The 21,127-nt window shown below is 38.2% G+C and overlaps 3 protein-coding genes across 3 annotated transcripts; all 3 read left to right on the top strand.

The window, feature by feature from the left end:
- Window positions 1-397: 397 nt before the first annotated feature.
- Window positions 398-2,015, top strand: LOC143182068 (neprilysin-1-like). The gene is made up of 9 exons (XM_076382809.1): window positions 398-417; window positions 522-682; window positions 788-793; window positions 844-1,005; window positions 1,044-1,049; window positions 1,150-1,233; window positions 1,297-1,508; window positions 1,629-1,814; window positions 1,890-2,015. The coding sequence occupies exons 1-9, from the start codon at window positions 398-400 to the stop codon at window positions 2,013-2,015; spliced, it is 963 nt and encodes a 320-aa protein (XP_076238924.1).
- A 9,638-nt stretch (window positions 2,016-11,653) lies between these two features.
- LOC143182067 (neprilysin-11-like) lies at window positions 11,654-12,643 on the top strand. Its single transcript, XM_076382808.1, has 6 exons — window positions 11,654-11,675; window positions 11,723-11,828; window positions 11,887-11,954; window positions 12,017-12,162; window positions 12,232-12,393; window positions 12,464-12,643. Exons 1-6 carry the CDS (start codon window positions 11,654-11,656, stop codon window positions 12,641-12,643), a joined length of 684 nt encoding a protein of 227 aa, XP_076238923.1.
- A 1,315-nt stretch (window positions 12,644-13,958) lies between these two features.
- On the top strand, window positions 13,959-18,776 carry LOC143182066 (endothelin-converting enzyme homolog). The gene is made up of 17 exons (XM_076382807.1): window positions 13,959-14,202; window positions 14,618-14,779; window positions 15,034-15,117; window positions 15,439-15,656; window positions 15,741-15,935; window positions 16,073-16,186; window positions 16,333-16,474; window positions 16,560-16,677; window positions 16,754-16,844; window positions 16,941-17,117; window positions 17,197-17,297; window positions 17,382-17,446; window positions 17,567-17,618; window positions 17,701-17,768; window positions 17,868-18,013; window positions 18,079-18,240; window positions 18,367-18,776. Exons 1-17 carry the CDS (start codon window positions 13,959-13,961, stop codon window positions 18,544-18,546), a joined length of 2,319 nt encoding a protein of 772 aa, XP_076238922.1. The 3' UTR covers window positions 18,547-18,776.
- The last annotated feature ends 2,351 nt before the right edge of the window (window positions 18,777-21,127 follow it).

Here is a 21,127-nt window from a genome sequence, read left to right as displayed (position 1 = left end):
AACTCTTATAATATTATACTTCGAATGAAAATAGTGATTCTTGCATGAAAATAGCGCCATAATCCAGAAGTTGAAAATATTTTTGATATTTGAGTTACTGTAATTTTGCGAAAAAAGATCATACAGCTGTGACTCTGTACTTATTGTAAAGGGCAAAACCTCTACTTTTTTGTCCCTGTATGGAATTGTTTCGAACTTTTGAAGGATTTTCATAAGATTGAAGTTTATAGCGTTTATGCAAATGTCGGAGTGTGACAACTATTTTTTTAAAACACGAACTAATTTGATTACATTAAGAAAATACTCAAATCGTTTTCCAGAAAAGTTCAACTGTACTGTAACTTTTGGACATATTATCACTGATATGGCAATCGGACATGGTCTTATGTTTTCAAGCATGCTGTTATTAATGTTACTGTAAGTGAAAATATATAATTAATGACAAATTAAGATTTACTGTTTTTTGTGTGTTGATTCAATAAACATAAGGAACTATAATTAAATTATGTGACGTGTTACAGTGGTCATTTAATACCCTTAACAGTGTTATCTGACTCCTCGCCAATTGCACTTATTTCGAGAACATTAGATACAGTGAACAACACGGAAGAAGATTTGAAATATGTCTGTCACATAAAACAAGATCAGGGCATTTGTGAGACAACATATTGCAAAGAAATTGGTACATTTCTGTTCGCTACATAATAAATAAATTAAACCAATAATTTGTTACCTGTGTTCCCTTCCTCTTTTAATTTGCAACTCGTAAAGTAGTACTGCAATAAAGTGCTAGGTACAGTTAATTAATATCTATAATGTATACATGATACTTATATGATGCAGCTAAAAAGCTTCTAAAGAGTATGGATACCTCTGTGAACCCTTGTGATAATTTTTATGATTACGCTTGTGGATCATGGAAAAAATACAATCCCATACCACCCCATGAAGTAGAATGGTCCGAAGATCATATTCTGACAGAAAAAACATACAGACGCATTATAGGCAAGACATCTATTTTTTTTCATAATTATATGTTTTAGAATCATGTTAACGTACACCACTATGATTAATTTCTAAAGAAATGAAAGCATTCAGTTGTTATAATACACAAAAGTACTTACTCATTTTTTTTTTGTATTCTGTAAGGTGTCCTCGCTGAACATGAAAAGCCTAGCGATATTATGCCTGTCAGAATGGCTAGAAAATTTTATCGTTCATGTATGAATATTGGTAAGAAAAATATGCTGGTAGTGGGTAACATACTTTAAATAATATTTAAAAATTCTTTGACAGTGGAGATTGAAAAAGATGGTATCAATCCGATCTTAGATATATTGAACAGTACTGGCGGATGGCCCATGATAATGCCAGGAAACATGATACATATTAAGAAATTATCCTGGCAAAACATTGATAAACAATACCTACCACTGCTTCGTACCAGTGCATTTTATCTACTTGGTTTTGAAGTTGATACGAACAATACGAATCAATATGTGCTTACAGTAAGTTATCAGTTTAAGAATTAAGAAATTATGAATTAACAGAAATGAAATTTTAATGATAAAAAAAATACAACTAATCAATTTTTCTAACATTCGTCGAAAGAGTCTACGTTGTTATAGATAAATAGATATACTGAAGGTTTCCTGTCAAAGAAGAAAGAATTATTTGGACCGTACAAGAGATATTTCTTTCATATTTTCAATGTAATTCAAACTTTCGCGAAGGAACAAGACTATGTGTTGAGTCGAATAAAAATGACCAATGATGTTGGAAAAATGTTACAGTTCATGTATAAACTAATGAAAGTAAGAATTACTTACCTATACTGAAAGAAATCTGTCTCGAGTAATTAAAAAGACATGTCCGTTTTCGATTCACAGATCTCTGAAGTGGATAAAAAGCAGCAGGAGTCTGATGATAATTATGAAAGAATGACTATTCAAGAATTGCAAAAGTGGTACGACGATTCTGGAGTCACTGCTCCCACGGCAAAGGCAAAATTATAATTATAATTCTCTAAACTCTTATCTTATGATTTGCACCTTTTCTTTCGGTGCTTTAAAAATTCTAGAATTTAATATTCAAATTGATAAGAACGATCTAATAGGCTCAGTTTGTAATAACAAATTACAGATAAATTTTCTGGACGTGATACAGAACATATTTAAACCAGCTAATATTAGCATAAATGCATCTGAACCAATTGTAGTATACAATCCAAAATTTCTTCATCGACTGGCGCGATTACTAGGACAGACTTCACAGCGTGTACTTGGTAATATTGTAATTTTATAAAGTATTCTTTATTGTTATCAACTTTCTCAGATACTTTTTTAGAAATTTGTATACACTCTGTACTGTACAATATCATGTTATCACTTTATAGTAAATTATGTTCAGTGGAATTTTGTGAATACCTTTTTAACATATACTACTGAGGAAATGAAAGATGAGGATTTTAAAATGCGTTTTTCATCCTACGACATATCCAGAAGTGCACCACGGTAAAATGATCGATAATACTTCTGTAATCATAAGAAATTCTAATAGAGACACTTGTGATGATATAAAGCACTGTACACTAACTCAAATGTCAATGTGATTTATTGTTGACTTGTTCATAGATGGGTCGAATGTGTAAGGGATATGAAAATGGGACACGCAATTTCCTATATGTTTGTCAGGAAATACATTTCAGACAACGTTATTAATAAGGTACATTACGTTTCCTGCATATTTTTAGAAGACAAAGGGATGGTTATCTTGTTATGGAAAATTTTTATTTTAATCTGTACTTTAAGACGAGGGAGATGGTGGAAAATATAAGAATGGAGCTGGGAAGAAGGATAATGGATGCTGATTGGATATCAGAAGCTGATAAAAAGAATATGACACAAAAATTAAATACCATTGAATCCCAGATTGGCTATCCAAACTGGTACAAGGATAAGCAAGCTCTGATTGAATATTATAAAGGGGTATTAAATTTTAATAGCAAAGAAAATGAAACCTGAATATTCAGAATAGTATAAATTCATTAAATGTTATCATTTACTTTATCCAGCTGGAGATAAGTTCAAATTATTTCCAAAATATTTTAAACATCGAAAGAAACGAATTCCTTAGGATCCTCAAACGATTTGGAAAACCTGTCGAAAGGAATGAGTAAGCACATCCTCCATACAATTTCTCATGACTTATAATTTCAACAGTTTTTTTCACACAGTATGTTCTTCCTGTGTAGATGGACGACTTATCCTGTAACAGTTAATGCATTTGCTGATCAACAGAAGAACGTGATAAGTAAATATATAGAGGGTGTTTCATAACAGGTGTTAAAAATCCTGAGGGGTGATTCTACATGTGTAAATACGACGAAAATCAGGAATGACAGTAATGCGTTTGAGGCTGCACATCAAAATTAATGATTGTACAGAAAATGACCCAAATTCATATAAAACGTGTCTGACTTGCATCTTATTCTACTGATTGTTCCGTCTGACGATCGGCTTATTCATCAAGATAGCACACACCTCACAATTTTTGACACTTATTGTTAAATACCATGCGCACTTATATATGTCACCTTTAATACAAGCTATAACTGAATAATACACCTAACAGCAAAAATTAAATGATCACCGACGTTGGGTCATAAACTATCAACCTTTGAGCTGCTGTAACTCAGTCAAAAAAAAATCGCACTGAGGCCACACTGCACTCATCTTGAAGGGAAAAGCTTCCACTTTCACCTCCATGGACTGAATTGGACCGAAACAATTCGTCCAGTCCATGGCGTGTCCTGGAAGCGAAGGTGGTTTTTCCCAAAATGTCTTCCCAACCCAAGAGACCACGAGGAACGCGATAAATTTTTTCTACGTCATCTTTTGCATATGTATTGAAGGGGGAACCTTCCCCTTTCGAATGAGACCTTAGCCACATCGCTGCGATTTTTTTTCGCCGAGATATCACTCTCTGAATGAAGAGTGAGCCTCTAGCCTCGGAATCAGGCAGTGGTCCAGAGTCGGAAAAAGTGGTTAATCTTTGAGCTGCTGTAACTTCGTGAAGAAAAATCGCAGTGAGGTCAGCCTGGACTCATTTTGAAGGGCAGAGCTTCCACTTTCACCTTCATGGACTGAATTGGACCGAAAAAATTCGTCCAGTCCATGGCGTGTCCTGGAAACGAAGGTGGTTTTTCCCAAAATGTCTTCCCAATCCAAGAGACCACGAGGAACGCGATAAATTTTTTCTACGTCATCTTTTGCATGGGTTTTGAAGGGGGTACCTTCCCCTTTCGAATGAGACCTTAGCCACATCCCTGCGATTTTTTTTCGCCGAGATATCACTCTCTGAATGAAGAGTGAGCCTCTAGCCTCGGAATCAGGCAGTGGTCCAGAGTCGGAAAAAGTCGTTAATCTTTGAGCTCCTGTAACTTCGTGAAGAAAAATCGCAGTGAGGTCAGCCTGGACTCATTTAGAAGGGCAAAGCTTCCACTTTCACCTCCATTGACTGAATTGGACCGAAAAAATTCGTCCAGTCCATGGCGTGTCCTGGAAGCGAAGGTGGTTTTTCCCAAAATGTCTTCCCAATCCCAGAGACCACGAGGAACGCGATAAATTTTTTCTACGTCATCTTTTGCATAGGTATTGAAGGGGGAACATTCCCCTTTCGAACGAGACCTTAGCCATATCGCTGCGATTTTTTTTCGCCGAGATATCACTCTCTGAATGAAGAGTGAGCCTCTAGCCTCGGAATCAGGCAGTGGTCCAGAGTCGGAAAAAGTGGTTAATCTTTGAGCACCTGTAACTTCGTGAAGAAAAATCGCAGTGAGGTCAGCCTGGACTCATTTTGAAGGGCAAAGCTTCTACTTTCACCTCCATTGACTGAATTGGACCGAGAAAATTCGTCCAGCCCATGGCGTGTCCTGGAAACGAGGGTGGTTTTTCCCAAAATGTCTTCCCAATCCAAGAGACCACGAGGAACGCGATAAATTTTTTCTGCGTAATCTTTTGCATCCCTATTGAAGGGGGAACCTTTCCCTTTCGAATGAGACCTTAGCCACATCGCTGCGATTTTTTTTCGCCGAGATATCACTCTCTGAATGAAGAGTGAGCCTCTAGCCTCGGAATCAGGCAGTGGTCCAGAGTCGGAAAAAGTGGTTAATCTTTGAGCTCCTGTAACTTCGTGAAGAAAAATCGCAGTGAGGTCAGCCTGTACTCATTTTGAAGGGCAAAGCTTCCACTTTCACCTCCATCGACTGAATTGGACCGAAAAAATTCGTCCAGTCCATGGCGTGTCCTGGAAGCGAAGGTGGTTTTTCCCAAAATGTCTTCCCAATCCAAGAGACCACGAGGAACGCGATAAATTTTCTCTACGTCATCTTTTGCATCCGTATTGAAGGGGGAACATTCCCCTTTCGAATAAGACCTTAGCCACATCGCTGCGATTTTTTTTCGCCGAGATATCACTCTCTGAATGAAGAGTGAGCCTCTAGCCTCGGAATCAGGCAGTGGTCCAGAGTCGAAAAAAGTGGTTAATCTTTGAGCTCCTGTAACTTCGTGAAGAAAAATCGCAGTGAGGTCAGCCTTGACTCATTTTGAAGGGCAAAGCTTCCACTTTCACCTGAATGGACTGAATTGGACAGCAAAAATTCGTCCAGTCCATGGCGTGTCCTGGAAACGAAGGTGGTTTTTCCCAAAATGTCTTCCCAATCCTAGAGACCACGAGGAACGCGATAAATTTTTTCTACGTCATCTTTTGCATAGGTATTGAAGGGGCAACCTTCCCCTTTCGAATCAGACCTTAGCTACATCGCTGCGATTTTTTTTCGCCGAGATATCACTCTCTGAATGAAGAGTGAGCCTCTAGCCTCGGAATCAGGCAGTGGTCCAGAGTCGGAAAAAGTCATTAATCTTTGAGCTCCTGTAACTTCGTGAAGAAAAATCGCAGTGAGGTCAGCCTGAACTCATTTTGAAGGGCAAAGCTTCCACTTTGACCTCCATCGACTGAATTGGACCGAAAAAATTCGTCCAGTCCATGGCGTGTCCTGGAAGCGAAGGTGGTTTTTCCCAAAATGTCTTCCCAATCCAAGAGACCACGAGGAACGCGATAAATTTTCTCTACGTCATCTTTTGCATCCGTATTGAAGGGGGAACCTTCCCCTTTCGAATCAGACCTTAGCCACATCGCTGCGATTTTTTTTCGCCGAGATATCACTCTCTGAATGAAGAGTGAGACTCTAGCCTCGGAATCAGGCAGTGGTCCAGAGTCGGAAAAAGTGGTTAATCTTTGAGCTCCTGTAACTTCGTGAAGAAAAATCGCAGTGAGGTCAGCCTTGACTCATTTTGAAGGGCAAAGCTTCCGCTTTCACCTCCATGGACTGAATTGGACCGAAAAAATTCGTCCAGTCCATGGCGTGTCCTGGAAACGAAGGTGGTTTTTCCCAAAATGTCTTCCCAATCCAAGAGACCACGAGGAACGCGATAAATTTTTTCTACGTCATCTTTTGCATATGTATTGAAGGGGGAACATTCCCCTTTCGAATGAGACCTTAGCCACATCGCTGCGATTTTTTTTCGCCGAGATATCACTCTCTGAATGAAGAGTGAGCCTCTAGCCTCGGAATCAGGCAGTGGTCCAGAGTCGGAAAAAGTGGTTAATCTTTGAGCTCCTGTAACTTCGTGAAGAAAAATCGCAGTGAGGTCAGCCTGGACTCATTTTGAAGGGCAAAGCTTCCACTTTCACCTGCATGTGCTGAATTGGAACGAAAAAATTCGTCCAGTCCATAGCGTGTCCTGGAAGCGAAGGTGGTTTTTCCCAAAATGTCTTCCCAATCCAAGAGACCACGAGGAACGCGATAAATTTTTTCTACGTCATCTTTTGCATATGTATTGAAGGGGGAACCTTGCCCTTTCGAATGAGACCTTAGCCACATCGCTGCGATTTTTTTTCGCCGAGATATCACTGTCTGAATGAAGAGTGAGCCTCTAGCCTCGGAATCAGGCAGTGGTCCAGAGTCGGAAAAAGTCATTAATCTTTGAGCTCCTGTAACTTCGTGAAGAAAAATCGCAGTGAGGTCAGCCTGAACTCATTTTGAAGGGCAAAGCTTCCACTTTCACCTCCATCGACTGAATTGGACCGAAAAAATTCGTCCAGTCCATGGCGTGTCCTGGAAGCGAAGGTGGTTTTTCCCAAAATGTCTTCCCAATCCAAGAGACCACGAGGAACGCGATAAATTTTCTCTACGTCATCTTTTGCATCCGTATTGAAGGGGGAACCTTCCCCTTTCGAATCAGACCTTAGCCACATCGCTGCGATTTTTTTTCGCCGAGATATCACTCTCTGAATGAAGAGTGAGCCTCTAGCCTCGGAATCAGGCAGTGGTCCAGAGTCGGAAAAAGTGGTTAATCTTTGAGCTCCTGTAACTTCGTGAAGAAAAATCGCAGTGAGGTCAGCCTGGACTCATTTTGAAGGGCAAAGCTTCCACTTTCACCTCCATTGACTGAATTGGACCGAAAAAATTCGTCCAGCCCATGGCGTGTCCTGGAAACGAGGGTGGTTTTTCCCAAAATGTCTTCCCAATCCCAGAGACCACGAGGAACGCGATAAATTTTTTCTGCGTCATCTTTTGCATCCCTATTGAAGGGGGAACCTTTCCCTTTCGAATGAGACCTTAGCCACATCGCTGCGATTTTTTTTCGCCGAGATATCACTCTCTGAATGAAGAGTGAGCCTCTAGCCTCGGAATCAGGCAGTGGTCCAGAGTCGGAAAAAGTCATTAATCTTTGAGCTCCTGTAACTTCGTGAAGAAAAATCGTAGTGAGGTCAGCCTGGACTCATTTTGAAGGGCAGAGCTTCCACTTTCACCTGCATGGACTGAATTGGACCGAAAAAATTCGTCCAGTCCATGGCGTGTCCTGGAAACGAAGGTGGTTTTTCCCAAAATGTCTTCCCAATCCAAGAGACCACGAGGAACGCGATAAATTTTTTCTACGTCATCTTTTGCATTAGTTTTGTAGGGGGTACCTTCCCCTTTCGAATGAGACCTTAGCCAGATCGCTGCGATTTTTTTTCGCCGAGATATCACTCTCTGAATGAAGAGTGAGCCTCTAGCCTCGGAATCAGGCAGTGGTCCAGAGTCGGAAAAACTGGTTAATCTTTGAGCTCCTGTAACTTCGTGAAGAAAAATCGCAGTGAGGTCAGCCTGGACTCGTTTTGAAGGGCAAAGCTTCCACTTTCACATGCATGGACTGAATTGGACCGAAAAAATTCGTCCAGCCCATGGCGTGTCCTGGAACGAGGGTGGTTTTTCCCAAAATGTCTTCCCAATCCAAGAGACCACGAGGAACGCGATAAATTTTTTCTACGTCATCTTTTGAATCCGTATTGAAGGGGGAACCTTCCCCTTTCGAATGAGACCTTAGCCACATCCCTGCGATTTTTTTTCGCCGAGATATCACTCTCTGAATGAAGAGTGAGCCTCTAGCCTCAGAATCAGGCAGTGGTCCAGAGTCGGAAAAAGTCATTAATCTTTGAGCTCCTGTAACTTCGTGAAGAAAAATCGCAGTGAGGTCAGCCTGGACTCATTTGGAAGGGTAAAGCTTCCACTTTCACGTGCATGGACTGAATTGGACCGAAAAAATTCGTCCAGTCCATGGCGTGTCCTGGAAACGAAGGTGGTTTTTCCCAAAATGTCTTCCCAATCCAAGAGACCACGAGGAACGCGATAAATTTTTTCTACGTCATCTTTTGCATTAGTTTTGAAGGGGGTACCTTCCCCTTTCGAATGAGACCTTAGCCAGATCGCTGCGATTTTTTTTCGCCGAGATATCACTCTCTGAATGAAGAGTGAGCCTCTAGCCTCGGAATCAGGCAGTGGTCCAGAGTCGGAAAAAGTGGTTAATCTTTGAGCTCCTGTAACTTCGTGAAGAAAAATCGCAGTGAGGTCAGCCTGGACTCATTTTGAAGGGCAAAGCTTCCACTTTCACCTCCATGTGCTGAATTGGAACGAAAAAATTCGTCCAGTCCATAGCGTGTCCTGGAAGCGAAGGTGGTTTTTCCCAAAATGTCTTCCCAATCCAAGAGACCACGAGGAACGCGATAAATTTTTTCTACGTCATCTTTTGCATATGTATTGAAGGGGGAACCTTCCCCTTTCGAATGAGACCTTAGCCACATCGCTGCGATTTTTTTTCGCCGAGATATCACTCTCTGAATGAAGAGTGAGCCTCTAGCCTCGGAATCAGGCAGTGGTCCAGAGTCGGAAAAAGTGGTTAATCTTTGAGCTCCTGTAACTTCGTGAAGAAAAATCGCAGTGAGGTCAGCCTGGACTCATTTTGAAGGGCAAAGCTTCCACTTTACCTCCATGTGCTGAATTGGAACGAAAAAATTCGTCCAGTCCATAGCGTGTCCTGGAAGCGAAGGTGGTTTTTCCCAAAATGTCTTCCCAATCCAAGAGACCACGAGGAACGCGATAAATTTTTTCTACGTCATCTTTTGCATATGTATTGAAGGGGGAACCTTCCCCTTTCGAATGAGACCTTAGCCACATCGCTGCGATTTTTTTTCGCCGAGATATCACTCTCTGAATGAAGAGTGAGCCTCTAGCCTCGGAATCAGGCAGTGGTCCAGAGTCGGAAAAAGTGGTTAATCTTTGAGCTCCTGTAACTTCGTGAAGAAAAATCGCAGTGAGGTCAGCCTGGACTCATTTTGAAGGGCAAAGCTTCCACTTTCACCTCCATGTGCTGAATTGGAACGAAAAAATTCGTCCAGTCCATAGCGTGTCCTGGAAGCGAAGGTGGTTTTTCCCAAAATGTCTTCCCAATCCAAGAGACCACGAGGAACGCGATAAATTTTTTCTACGTCATCTTTTGCATATGTATTGAAGGGGGAACCTTCCCCTTTCGAATGAGACCTTAGCCACATCGCTGCGATTTTTTTTCGCCGAGATATCACTCTCTGAATGAAGAGTGAGCCTCTAGCCTCGGAATCAGGCAGTGGTCCAGAGTCGGAAAAAGTGGTTAATCTTTGAGCTCCTGTAACTTCGTGAAGAAAAATCGCAGTGAGGTCAGCCTGGACTCATTTTGAAGGGCAAAGCTTCCACTTTCACCTCCATGTGCTGAATTGGAACGAAAAAATTCGTCCAGTCCATAGCGTGTCCTGGAAGCGAAGGTGGTTTTTCCCAAAATGTCTTCCCAATCCAAGAGACCACGAGGAACGCGATAAATTTTTTCTGCGTCATCTTTTGCATCCCTATTGAAGGGGGAACCTTTCCCTTTCGAATGAGACCTTAGCCACATCGCTGCGATTTTTTTTCGCCGAGATATCACTCTCTGAATGAAGAGTGAGCCTCTAGCCTCGGAATCAGGCAGTGGTCCAGAGTCGGAAAAAGTGGTTAATCTTTGAGCTCCTGTAACTTCGTGAAGAAAAATCGCAGTGAGGTCAGCCTGGACTCATTTTGAAGGGCAAAGCTTCCACTTTCACCTCCATGTGCTGAATTGGAACGAAAAAATTCGTCCAGTCCATAGCGTGTCCTGGAAGCGAAGGTGGTTTTTCCCAAAATGTCTTCCCAATCCAAGAGACCACGAGGAACGCGATAAATTTTTTCTACGTCATCTTTTGCATATGTATTGAAGGGGGAACCTTCCCCTTTCGAATGAGACCTTAGCCACATCGCTGCGATTTTTTTTCGCCGAGATATCACTCTCTGAATGAAGAGTGAGCCTCTAGCCTCGGAATCAGGCAGTGGTCCAGAGTCGGAAAAAGTGGTTAATCTTTGAGCTCCTGTAACTTCGTGAAGAAAAATCGCAGTGAGGTCAGCCTGGACTCATTTTGAAGGGCAAAGCTTCCACTTTCACCTCCATGTGCTGAATTGGAACGAAAAAATTCGTCCAGTCCATAGCGTGTCCTGGAAGCGAAGGTGGTTTTTCCCAAAATGTCTTCCCAATCCAAGAGACCACGAGGAACGCGATAAATTTTTTCTACGTCATCTTTTGCATATGTATTGAAGGGGGAACCTTCCCCTTTCGAATGAGACCTTAGCCACATCGCTGCGATTTTTTTTCGCCGAGATATCACTCTCTGAATGAAGAGTGAGCCTCTAGCCTCGGAATCAGGCAGTGGTCCAGAGTCGGAAAAAGTGGTTAATCTTTGAGCTCCTGTAACTTCGTGAAGAAAAATCGCAGTGAGGTCAGCCTGGACTCATTTTGAAGGGCAAAGCTTCCACTTTCACCTCCATGTGCTGAATTGGAACGAAAAAATTCGTCCAGTCCATAGCGTGTCCTGGAAGCGAAGGTGGTTTTTCCCAAAATGTCTTCCCAATCCAAGAGACCACGAGGAACGCGATAAATTTTTTCTACGTCATCTTTTGCATATGTATTGAAGGGGGAACCTTCCCCTTTCGAATGAGACCTTAGCCACATCGCTGCGATTTTTTTTCGCCGAGATATCACTCTCTGAATGAAGAGTGAGCCTCTAGCCTCGGAATCAGGCAGTGGTCCAGAGTCGGAAAAAGTGGTTAATCTTTGAGCTCCTGTAACTTCGTGAAGAAAAATCGCAGTGAGGTCAGCCTGGACTCATTTTGAAGGGCAAAGCTTCCACTTTCACCTCCATGTATTGAATTGGCCCGAAAAAATTCGTCCAGTCCATGGCGTGTCCTGGAAGCGAACGTTGTTTTTCTCATAGTGTTTTTCCCAGAGTGATACATATATTTTAGACTTATACGTTTATGCTACAGTTACTGCAGTGTACTTCTCATTTGTTTCCGCAGATATACCAGCAGCGGAATTGCAGGATCCTTTCTTGACGCCACATTTGCCGCAGTAAGTTTCAGTGTTCGGATTGTTCATAATTACGATTGAAAATTAATTTACGTTTTAGCTCCATTAATTATGGTAATATCGGCTTCACAATCGGACATGAGTTATCCCATAACTTTGATAACGAAGGTGTGTCTATCATTTTCGATTTTAACATACATTAAGCAGTTTACTTTACTTACCTCGTTTAGGGATTCGCCTTGATGCAAATGGCTCTGAAACAGCATGGATCTCACAGGAACTGTTATATAAATATGAAAAAAAATTGACATGCGTGGTAAATCAGTACAGTAATTATACTCTCAATATTAAAGGCAAACATGGACAGCTTATTAAGGTGAATTCTTATTTAAATACAATAAAAATTTTATTCCTGTCTGTTTCTGTAGTCTTCGATTTAATTTAGTTGGATGGTCGTTTAACTGAAAGTGAAAATATAGCAGACTTAATTGGCATACAAATCGCTTTCTCAGCTTACAAAAAGGTGGCGGAACAAGAACCCCAAATGAAACTTCCCAAGCTGGAAAGTATGTCTGATGAGAAACTGTTCTTTTTAATGTTTGCCAATGTGAGTTATATTCGCATCTCATTAAACGGTATTCATAAGTTTTTAACTAATTAATATAATTCAATTTCAGTCATGGTGCTCATCAGCAAGACGAAAATACGCGCTACGTACAGCAAATATCGACGAACACAGTCCACCTATGTATCGTGTTATAGGTTCTTTATCGAATGACCCTGAATTTTCTGAAATTTTTAAGTGTCCGAGGAACAGCTACATGAATCCACAAAATAACTGCAATTTGTGGAATTAGTTTCAAAAATTAAATAACTTCTTAAAACGTATTGCTTAATGTACGAATGTAAGTAATAGAATGTCTGACTATGAATATCTTGCCAGCTTATTCTACTTCAACCTGTAGTGAGGATAAGAATAGTAAAATAATTAGTAGGACATCTTTTATTTTATTTATATACTTTATTATACAAACATTGTTACAAGTAAAAATGTAAATGTAATTGAGAATCAATAAGAAAATATAAATCCTATATTATTAAAAGTGTGTCATTTTTTATTCATCAATTCTTTTAGCGTAGTTCAATTTATATTTTAAAACATTTCCTGTACCTGATATATCATTCTTTACTGTTCAGCAAATAGTAACTACTTACACACGAATGCTTCCTGCTTTTTCAACCAGGTATTACGTAATTCACACCAGTAAACAGGAAACTTGCAATTATTCAACGACATCAATACCCTAAAATAGTTGATGCATTAAAACCGGTGCTGCACTATCAGCACTGCTTATAAATTATTGCAAACATACAGAAAAAGCAGCGTACACCAGTATCAAGAGTCCACAGACACTGAGTCAAGCTGCTTTACTAAATAGGATGCCAGAGCGCGACGATCATGCGATCGATTATTTCTTACGTGGCTCGCGATATCTGATTCATGTCATAAAACACTGTTCATAAATTTTCCTTGCACACTGATTGGCTTCGACCAATTCGAAAAGAACGTATCCGGCGCGTTCACTAGCAAAAGACCACACTGTGCTGACTTTTGGTTAGCTCTTTGCTCCGACAAGATTCATCAGTCTCAGATCTCACTGCTTCAACGAGCATGCTACTCCTGTTTCTACTGTAAGTGATCACATGCAATTGATAACTTTTCCGATTCGTAACAATGTCTCAACATTTCAAAGCATTTCATGTCACATCGAAGACATTTACACATAATTTACATTTAATACTAAATCCTTACTAATACTCTAATTTTTTAGAGATTAAGTCAAGATAAGTGACTACTAAATTGATCGAAATTTTGATACAATTAAATTCGTTACTCACTAGAATAAATTAGAATTGTGTTGAAGAAAGACCCAGTACTCACATAAATCACCTCTGAAAATTCACATTCTATACTTTTCCCATTCTGAGCTTTCACATCCAACTATTACTCTGGGTCTCTTAATTCTATCACAAAATCTAATACACCACCGATTGAAGCAAGTAAATAATTCTACACGAAGAAACTCGTGTGTGGCTGAGTATTGCTATCAGGATAGCGTTGTGTAATTCTGCGTCACGTTATAAAGCAATGGTACATGACGATGCAGTAACATGTATTATTCACAATATTTCAATCCTCTTTGTTTGTTCACTACACACGAGAAAGGATTCGTGAATCGAGTGTTTTCCTTTGGCAGATGTCACTTAGCAGCGGCAGCAGCATTACCATCTCCATTATCGTCCGCGGCAATCTCGAGGATATTGAGCACGGATGACACGGAAGCAGGCTCGAACACTGACTATGAACCGAATCAGGAGCGAAGAATTTGTGAAACAACCTACTGCAATAAAATCGGTACGTCTGCGCTCGTGACGTAACATTTACATAAGTTGAAATCCTTTTGCAAATACGTCGGTTTTATGTAAGAGATTCTGCGCTGGTATTCGTTCACACGCGTTATCGTGCTTGATAGCTTGGAAAAGAAAGAGCATTGGGAAAGAACATTTTTGCATCGTGCAGGATGTTAAGTCACACTCATAATAAAAATGCACAGAGCAGATTATGAAACTGTCGTCGAAACAGAGTTTCTTGAAACTGTCTATCATTTCCGGGTAAAACTGGCGATTCACGAATGTGAAGGAACTTGAGATGCATGAACGATTACTTAATCTCTTGGTGAACGTGTCATACAGTGCAATAGAAAGCTAGATTTTTTTTTATCTTTTTGATGTTTCGATATTTGTGTTTGAATAAGTTTTACGCCATGCAGCTCAGAAACTCCTACAAAGCAGGGACCTTTCTGCGAATCCTTGTGAAGATTTCTACAAGTACGCTTGTGGATCATGGGAAGAGCACAATCCTATACCGAACAATGAAGTGGAATGGTCTGAAGACCACGTCGTCATGGAGAAAACGTACAAACGTATTAAAAGTAAGTAGATAACACTATCTCTTAATTAGAAGTTAATTTGGAAACTTTTTTATGGAAAGACAGTCGCAAAATGGAGATCTGGTTTTTTTTTCAATTTTTATGTTTGAGCTTAATAATCTTTTAAAGATCTTCTTATAATAAAATGTTAAAGTAATTGGCTTTTTTTACTTTTTTAATTATCGTAAATCATACTTAACACACTGTCGTGTAATATAAGTATTAATTAGTTTTCATTGTTTCACTCATTATTTAAGACGTCCTCGAGGAACCTGATAAGCCTGATGACATTCCGCCTGTCAAAATGGCAAAGAAGCTCTACCATTCCTGCATGAATGTAGGTAAGGAAATTCCATTCTGGTAGATATAACTATCTATGAAACTAACTACATAATTAGTAACTGTAGGTAATGACAGCCGATAGGTAATGATAGCCGCCTCCACTTAAAATCAATTATATATAATTAAACGAATAGTAAGTGTTTTTTCCTTATTGTAAAATACGTCTGTTAGCATATATTTTTTCAGAATAGAATTATTAAGAAACATACTAGAATTCTAGCTGTTCTCGTAAAATAAAGTTTCAAAGTTTTTCGCTGTTCCAGAGTTTACTATTATTTCATCACTAATATACTGAATATTGTTTTACAATTATGTAATAGATACAATTGAAGAAAAAGGAATTCAACCAATCCAAGAGATCCTAGACAGAACAGGTGGTTGGCCTATAGCACGAAATGGAAGATTAAATCAATCGAGCCCTTCCTACATGTCTTGGCAAGAAATTGATAAGAGATACTCAACAATACTCGGCACTAATGCTTTTTACAATCTGAATTTGGAGTTCGATCCGAATAATACGAATCATTATGTGCTTGCGGTAAGCTGCAAATTTATGAAAATAAGAAATTTTGGCACATCTAAAGACTAAGAGAGTACAATAATTAAATTGCATCCATTGCAGCTGGATCAAGGCATTGAGTACCCTATAGATTCTCTGACTGAATCAACTAAAGTGTACGATGATGTTACTGCATACATAGATGGATTTATTAAGATAATTCAAACTTTTGCAAATGCAAAAGGGTACACCTTGAATAAATATCGTTTACGTGACGATATAACAAAGCTGATCCTCTTTGAATTGGAACTACGGCAAGTAAGAATGTTTAAGTAAAGCAAGTAGTGTTTCCTTTCTAAGAAAATCCATTTATTTATCCAGAGAATACCTTGTAATTTTATTTCATCTTCGTGGAAAACGTAAACCCAGAAAGTATACAATTTTCTGCTCCACAGCTTCTTGGAACTGAAAAAGAGAATCGTGATCTGCGGGATAATTATAAAAGAATGACGATTGAAGAGTTGCAACAATGGTATGACAGTTTCGACGATGTTCTTCCAAGAGCAAAGGTATAATTACAATTTCGAAGAAATAAAATACTTGCTACAATCATTTTGATCTCACAAATTCATTAATTTTTGTATAACTTTCGATTTGTTATTTTATTGCAATAATAAACTGTATGATAGCTTCAATTTATATTAAATCCTTGCAGATTAACTTCCTGGATGTAATACAGTATATATTCAAGCTTGGGAACGTCAGCATAAATGCGTCTGAACCAATTATTGTCTACAATCCAGAATTCCTTCACCAACTAGCACAATTAATTGGCAAAACTTCACAAAGAACACTTGGTAATAAAAATGATTTGTAAACTACAATTTCTGGAATCGTTTGGTAATTACATGATACCAATTCTTATCGAACTACCCTTTACAGTGAATTATATTCAATGGAACTTCGTGAACAAGGTTTTGGCGTACTCTACAAAAGAAATGAGGGACACCTTGTTCAGTATGGCTTATTCATCGTATAACATTTCCAACGAGATGCCACGGTATGGTTGGTAGTTTAACAATTGTAATTATTAATAATAATCTTATGCAACGTAATAACTGGTCGTTTGTTTGCAGGTGGAAGATCTGCGTAATCAATCTGGAAATGAAAGACGCGATCTCCTATATGTTTGTTAAGAAATACATTTCAGATAGTGTTATCGACAAGGTACTATGTACTTTTTGTTAATGTAAAATGTGATATAGAATGGTCAGAGTTCTGAAAAGATTTTTTAAGATATTTTTTAAACGATTTTATTTCAAGGCAAAGAAAATGCTGGAAAACCTAAAACAAGAGATGAGACTACGAATAAAACAAACTAATTGGATAACAGAAAAAGGAAAAAAATCTTTAACGCAAAAGTTGGACACCATAGAACCTCAGATTGGATATCCAGACTGGTATAAGGATGAGCAAGCTGTAACTGAGTATTACAAAGGGGTATGAAATTTTCATGGAATCGAAAAACAAAAGCTATGTTTCTTAGATTTACATAATTATTTCAATACATTATTTACAGTTGAAAATAAGTTCAGACTATTTTCAAAATATTCTAAACTGCGTGGAAAACGATTTAATCAGAAATATCAAACTATTTAGGGAGCCTGCCTTGAGGAGCCAGTGAGTGATATTTTAATCACTTTGTTATAACTCTTGTCAATTAAGAATCTGGAGTCATTGCATAAAATTATTATAATTCCTCAGGTGGACAGACCTGACCTATCCTATAACTGTTAACGCATTTTACGCTCAAACGATTAACGCGATACGTAAGTATTGTATAAAGTAAAATTACTGTGTTAGAAAGTTAAATCTCAAGAAATTTGAGAGAACAAGAAATGTCTTGTTAATATATTCTGACTTTAATTAATTAACACGTATTATCTTAGTAATACCAGCAGCTGAACTGCAGGACCCATACTTCACACATCTTCTGCCTGAGTGAGTTTCATGGGATACAATTAATATTAATTTACCTCTGAATTTCTACTAGTAAGTATAATTTAATTTTGTTTTTTATCAGTGCTGTCAATTACGGGACCACTGGCTTTGTAATTGGACATGAATTATCCCATAGCTTTGACAATGAAGGTACTATACGAATTGTTCATACTTACCTTGCAATTTAGTGAAATTGGAATACTAATTTAGAACTATTTTCCACACGTTTGGAATACTTAATTAATTTAGGTATAAGGTACGATGAGGGAGGTGTTAAAAGTGATTGGATTTCTAAGGAAGTGTTTGATGGATTTGAGAACAGAACATCGTGTTTCGTGGATCAGTATGATAATTATATTCTTGATGTAAAGGACGAAAACGGGGAAAATGTTCAGGTAAGTTTCGTAATATATGTAGAGTACTAAAATTATTTTAAAATTTAATTTTTAATTACAATCAGGTGGATGGTAATTTAACCGAAAGTGAAAACATAGCTGACTCGATTGGCTTGCAAGTAGCTTTCTCAGCTTACAAAAAGATAGCAAATCAGAAGCCTCAAAGTAAACTACCTGGTTTGGAAAATGTTTCTGACGATCATCTATTCTTTTTAGCTTTCGCAAATGTAAGTTATGTTAAATATAATTAGTAAAGGTTTACGTTGCTAAGTGTTAAATATTTAATCGCTATTGTGTAGTGTTAATTAAGTATCCTAAAAAATACCACAATTAATAATAATTTAATTTCACAGTCTTGGTGTGCAGCAACGAGACCAGAATATGAAAAAGACGTGATTAATAGTGACGAACATAGTCCTCCTAAATATCGCATTATAGGTTCCCTTTCAAATTTGCCCGAATTCTCACAAACTTTTGACTGCCCTCGACAGAGCCCCATGAATCCGCAAAATAAATGTAATTTGTGGAGTTAAATGTAACGACTTTCATGTAAAATAAAACAATTCCAGGACGAACAAAATTTCGATACATTTTATAATTATATCATTTTATAGAACTGAACAATTAGTATGGACAACAAATTTTGTCTATATTTTGCAGACTTCTACGTCATTCTAAAGCAATTATTAAAATTTGATTCATATAGAATTTCGATAATTATTACAGTTACACTAACTTTAACAAATTTTAAAACAATTTTTTAGTGACCTACAAGCAATATCTATGTACAGTAAAGTTCCACAATAAAGTTAAGTGGTTCAATAATAAATTCAAATGCTTAAATTGCAACAAATTAAGCAAATTAACGAGTTTTTATTTATTTAAATAAAATGGGACGTGTAGTTCATAGCCGTCGCCACTAGATGGCAGAACAATGCAGGTTTCATCAACTAACAAATAATTAAAACCCCTTTTTCCATTAAATAAACAAGTTTAACAGCTTAATATTAAAGTAAAATTAATTACTGAAATTCACAAACCATAAAGACATTTTTCATTCATCGATTTATGTAAAATTTGGGAAGGAAACTTGCACAAGTAGAATTACGCTGTATAAATAAAAGCACATTTATTCAACGCATTTACATTTTTTATAAACATACAAAATTATTTTCAAATATTATTAGAGTTTTTAAGTGCTATTAGAAATTTCATCTATTAATATGCAATTATAACAACAACCCTTTCCCGCCATTAAAGACGATTTTGAACGCCATATTGTATCAACCTGCGCGCGCCGTCATTCCGTTCCTGGGCGCCGAGCTAATCAGACGTGTACGCGTCCTGTGCGATAAATCCTGTTAAATCTTGCGTTTGGCGGTTCCTCATCGTTAATCCTGGTGAGATTACTTACTTTTAATATAGTAGAACATATTTAGAGGAATATTTACTTTGATTTCAATAATATTACTTAATAATACTCGATCGAAAAATTTTCATTCCGCGTCCCTCGGTAGCGTACCTTCTTGAAAATTTCTCACGTCGTAAGAGATATATATTACGAAATTCGATTGGTATTTTTGCTGTCACACTATTTGTAGTGAAATATGGTTGATTTGAAGTCCCTTTGTCAAAATTTCGGAATCTATCATACTCGAGCAAATTTTCATTGTTAGAAGACGCCAAGCTACGTAATGGCGGCGAAATTTAAATAGCGTTTCTGACATAATTCTATGAATTAAAGCTAACGTAGAGTACATTTCGTGAACTACAGTTTATAATTTAGTAGTTTATAAAGTGAAATACAGTTACTGTTGCATATTCTATTGCTGTAAAGAGACTTTTGTCTGATATGTCATAGGTGAGTGATAGAAGACGCTAAGCGATCGAGATTCGATACTATCGAAACGCCGCCATGTTCTTTCGATTCTCGAAGTTGCGCGCGCAGCCCCTTTGGAACGGCATAACGCTGGCGTGCAGAGCTCGTAACAGAGGTGAGTTTTTCATTATTTTCCTTGGTCTAATTACAGAATCGCTTAGATTTTTGTGCAAAATAATAAAATATAACATACTATTGTGCGACTACCTATTGAAACTTTGCGTATACTGTCGTATATTTTCGAAACGATTGAAAAATTGACGCGTGATTTGCAAACGATAGAGACGCCAACTTGAGTTGAGCGGGATTTCGCAAATTATTCGAAATTTAGTGGTCACTGTTATTCAGAATTTCCATTTCTCCATGTAAATTACAGCAGTGACTGGATTCTCTCCACCCTAAGGCTATATCGGCAGCGAATTGGATTTTTAGATTCGAAGGAAGTAGTCTCATTTATTCAGCAGACATCACGGGAATAAAACATCGCAATAGGTCCAAATGTTAAGGTTAGCACTTGATATTTGAAAAAAATAATTATTTTCTCGGGAATGTATCTTTATACATTCCTTTCAATTAAATTACAGTAATTCTTAAATACATTGAGTTTGAATAATTGTTTGTGTTCTGTTACAGGAATTTGATTTTAAGTGAAGATGTGTAGATAGAAGATACATTCGGAAGCAGTGAAGACAGGATCCTACGTTGGTGAATTCTGGTGTCAAAACGAGAAGAATAATGTAAGTGTTATTTTATTTTATTAGAATTTTGAATTCGAAATTATGAGATGATTTATTAATATGTTCTGTTGTCTTTTTGGTTCATTCCAGGCCCAGCAGACACCCCCTGGGTAATTCGTCGGGCTGCCTTCATCCCGTGGGTGTAAGGTAACGCATGTTTTTGCTTCCTCTGGTCACTCAATCATGTCGTAGGACACAAAGGTCCGAAGCGGCACGGGTGACTAGTTGTATTTTTTATTGTTTTGCAAGCATAGTGACCGCGGGTATATTTCTATCCCCGTGAGTAGTAACATTTATTCTGTGTATTTGTTATAGCTCAGGTTAAGTTCTTCTTGTACTTCGCGTTTTGCAAAATATACTATAGTGTACTCCGCTTACATTCGAATTTATTGATTTGGGTACATACTCAAATGACCACCGTTAGAGAGTGAATTTCAGTAGAGTAACATGATAGAGTTCAGTAGAGTAATATGATACCTTTCGACTTCAGTAGTATGA

Source organism: Calliopsis andreniformis, chromosome 8, assembly GCF_051401765.1.
Source record: "Calliopsis andreniformis isolate RMS-2024a chromosome 8, iyCalAndr_principal, whole genome shotgun sequence".
Lineage (NCBI taxonomy): Eukaryota > Metazoa > Arthropoda > Insecta > Hymenoptera > Andrenidae > Calliopsis > Calliopsis andreniformis.
Note: the sequence above shows the minus strand (reverse complement) of the source record. Positions and strands in the feature narration are given on the sequence as shown.